The sequence below is a fragment of the Perissodus microlepis genome, chromosome 2 (genome assembly GCF_051167445.1).
Source record: "Perissodus microlepis isolate ML-2025 ecotype Zambia chromosome 2, ASM5116744v1, whole genome shotgun sequence".
Classification (NCBI taxonomy): domain Eukaryota; kingdom Metazoa; phylum Chordata; class Actinopteri; order Cichliformes; family Cichlidae; genus Perissodus; species Perissodus microlepis.
Genome location: NC_140462.1, coordinates 30,344,054 through 30,346,933, shown reverse-complemented (window position 1 = coordinate 30,346,933; position 2,880 = coordinate 30,344,054). Strand labels below are relative to the sequence as shown.

The 2,880-nt window shown below is 38.3% G+C and overlaps 1 protein-coding gene across 1 annotated transcript; it reads right to left on the bottom strand.

The window, feature by feature from the left end:
• Positions 1-406: 406 nt before the first annotated feature.
• LOC146392896 (uncharacterized) lies at positions 407-1,976 on the bottom strand. Its single transcript, XM_084907535.1, has one exon. The coding sequence runs from the start codon at positions 1,818-1,820 to the stop codon at positions 975-977; it is 846 nt and encodes a 281-aa protein (XP_084763661.1). The 5' UTR covers positions 1,821-1,976; the 3' UTR covers positions 407-974.
• Between the last annotated feature and the right edge of the window lie 904 nt (positions 1,977-2,880).

The following is a 2,880-nucleotide window of genomic DNA, read 5'->3' as shown; positions in this document are numbered from 1 at the left end:
AAATTTGGTTTCATGTGTTACAAATGTATGTTGCTATTTGTTCATACATACATGTGTCAGAATAGGTATTAATTTACATACAACATTACACTTTCTGAAGACGGCTAACTCAGTCATGTACATATACATCCCAGTCTCTAACTTATGCACCACTGTTTTACACCTTTTAGTTTTTAGTTTAGTTGTTGTTCAACTGCTCATCAGTGGGATGCAGTGGTGTGACTTTGTTGTGTGGGCACAAGAGGACTACCTAGTGCAAAGAATAGACATGGATACAGATGTGCACAATGCAATCAGAGAAAAGGCAGACTATTTCTTTTTTTACATATATATGCCAAGATACCTGTGTTTGGAAAAATGAACAGTGAAAACATAGCAAAAAGAAAAACAGATCCTTCAGGCTGGCTGGAACAAAATAACTGATGTTTTATTTGCAATGTATTTCATGAATTATTTTGTTGTTACATGTTACTTTTATGTGAAATCAATAAACTGTTATTTAAGCAATGGCATCAATTTCATTTTTTAAAAACACACATTAAAACATTGAATTTGTGTAGAACTTATTTACATAGTATTTAAAACTCCATGCCTAGCATACTGATATACATTTAGACAATAACACAACTGAATGAAGAAAATGACAAATGGTATTTTTGATGTTACAAAAGCACAATGTCACTTATGATTTTAAAACGATTTAGTGATTTACTTTATAATCTTGATAAACAATTTTGTTGAATCTGAATAGTAATATAGTAGTATAATTAAACAGTATTATTAACATTCAACATTTGCAATGAATTTGAATTATCAATAACTGAAACTCAACTATCAGCACTCAGTGCCAGTTCTGTAATCAAGTATTGTCAGCTGAGAAGGAAGAAATGCAACTGTAGTGGCCTCAGCTGCAGGTCATTTTCCATAAGTTACTTGTACTGGCACTGGTGTCTTGGGAAAAAATCCATCTTGTCTCACTTAACCCATTTTTTAACTAATGCTGTGTTCTGGTAATTTGACAGCATACATGCTACTGCAAACAGTTGGTTGATATTGTAAACATGTGACATGGTAATGATGCTATCAAAAAGTTTCTGTTTTATCCTCCTAATGACTCGCTCCACATGCACCCTGAGTCTGGCTATGGCCTGCGTCTCCTTAACCTGGTATGCTGGCTTCTGCTTAGATAGAAAAGGTGGGCAGTACACTTTGCATTTACAACAATCGGTGATTAGGAAGGCCTTATCTACCATCACTGCCATGTCTTCAGTCAACTTCTCAGCAATGCCTGATTGTTTGAATAGTTCCTTGTCACTAACCGAACCAGCATACAGATTAGAGATGAATGTCACTGGACCATGTGGAGCTATGCCAACCAGGGCTTTCATCGTACAGTGGGATTTGTACGAAGAGTACATTTCACTTTGGAGAAGTGGTGAGGATGGTGTCTGACGCCTCAGCTCTGTACAGTCAAGGATCATCTGGGTGTCTGAGAAATCTTTGAATTCCTCAGGGAGGTAAGCTTGCACTTCTTCACGTGTAAGCCAAATGCATTGAGACCCCAGTGCAGTGGCAAGAAAATTTGTCCATGTTGCAATAATGCGGCTCACTGTGGACTGGTGTATGTTAAATCGGTGTGCCAGGTCCCTCTCCTTCAAACCAACTGACAGGAAAACCAGGAAAAGAAAAAACTCGTCAATTGGCTGTAGCAGCTGCCTCTGGAAGGTGAAAACAAAAGGGAAAATGTTACTCCTTAAGCTATGAACTAGTAAAATTATGCTTTTCTTGGCTAAATGTTTTGTAATGGTTATGCATACCATACTGTACCATGGGGTAAACAATGAGGTGCTGTAGTACACAGTATGTAAAGGATACTGAGTCTAGCATACATACACCTGTGTATGTATGCTATTGTACATTATGTAATGTTATTGTACATAAATACAATAACATTACACCTCTAGTTCTAACTACCAACAAACCCATAACCTACGGTTGATGTTCGTGCAGGTGTCAACACTTCTTCATTCCGATTGGCAGCTGACTTGGCTCTTGAAACCCGGATCATTTTATAGATGCAAGGCTCAATCAAAAACCAAAATGCCATCAAATGATCATAGCTTGGAAATCTATTCACGAGAGAGACATACATCGTGTCAATCATTAATTAACATCCAACATTGGCATAAAAATAATGTAAACTGTGACAAATATGCTAATGGTATGCTGTATAAAATAGTCTGATTAAGAGTCTATTTGGTGTTGTATTTTACCTGTAGCATTAGGATATGGTTTAAATACTAAAGCATCTACATGAAACATACAATCAGCAGAGAAAAAGTAAATATCTATTTTGTTTTCATTAAGACTGGAAACACTTGAAATTTAACCTTGGTATATTTTAAACAGTTAGCTTGAATAGAACTTAGGTGTACCTGGTATAGAATCGGATGTCAGTGTCGGAGCCAGCAAAACGCTGTAACCCAAATTCTCGCTGGACACGTAACTCCTGTATTTCCTTTCTCAGAGTCTCCACGTCTTTGGACAGGTCTTCTGCAGCTGATGCAGATATGTCCAATGCAGACGGCTCAGGGACTGAGCAGTAGTCATGATCTCTTGTAAGACTGTGCTCTTCTTGATCGTCAGGAGGAACTAGTTCAGGGCGTCGCTCCGTTCTCTCCCAAACACTACGCCGCGGTGGTTCAACTTTATAGCCATTCCACTCAAAAAAGTGTTGGTACAGCACCTTTAATAAGCCGCCTTCGACCATCGAGGGTTGTTGGCTCTATGAGTTGATCACTGGCAAAGTGTCTGCAGCAGACCCTGGTGTGAGAGGTAATCGTGAAATGATCCCGGCATATGTTTACCAGCCATTGTCTT

Excerpts from the sequence above, each read along its gene's own strand:
- LOC146392896 (XM_084907535.1), bottom strand. The coding sequence starts at position 1,820 with ATGGTATGCATAACCATTACAAAACATTTAGCCAAGAAAAGCATAATT.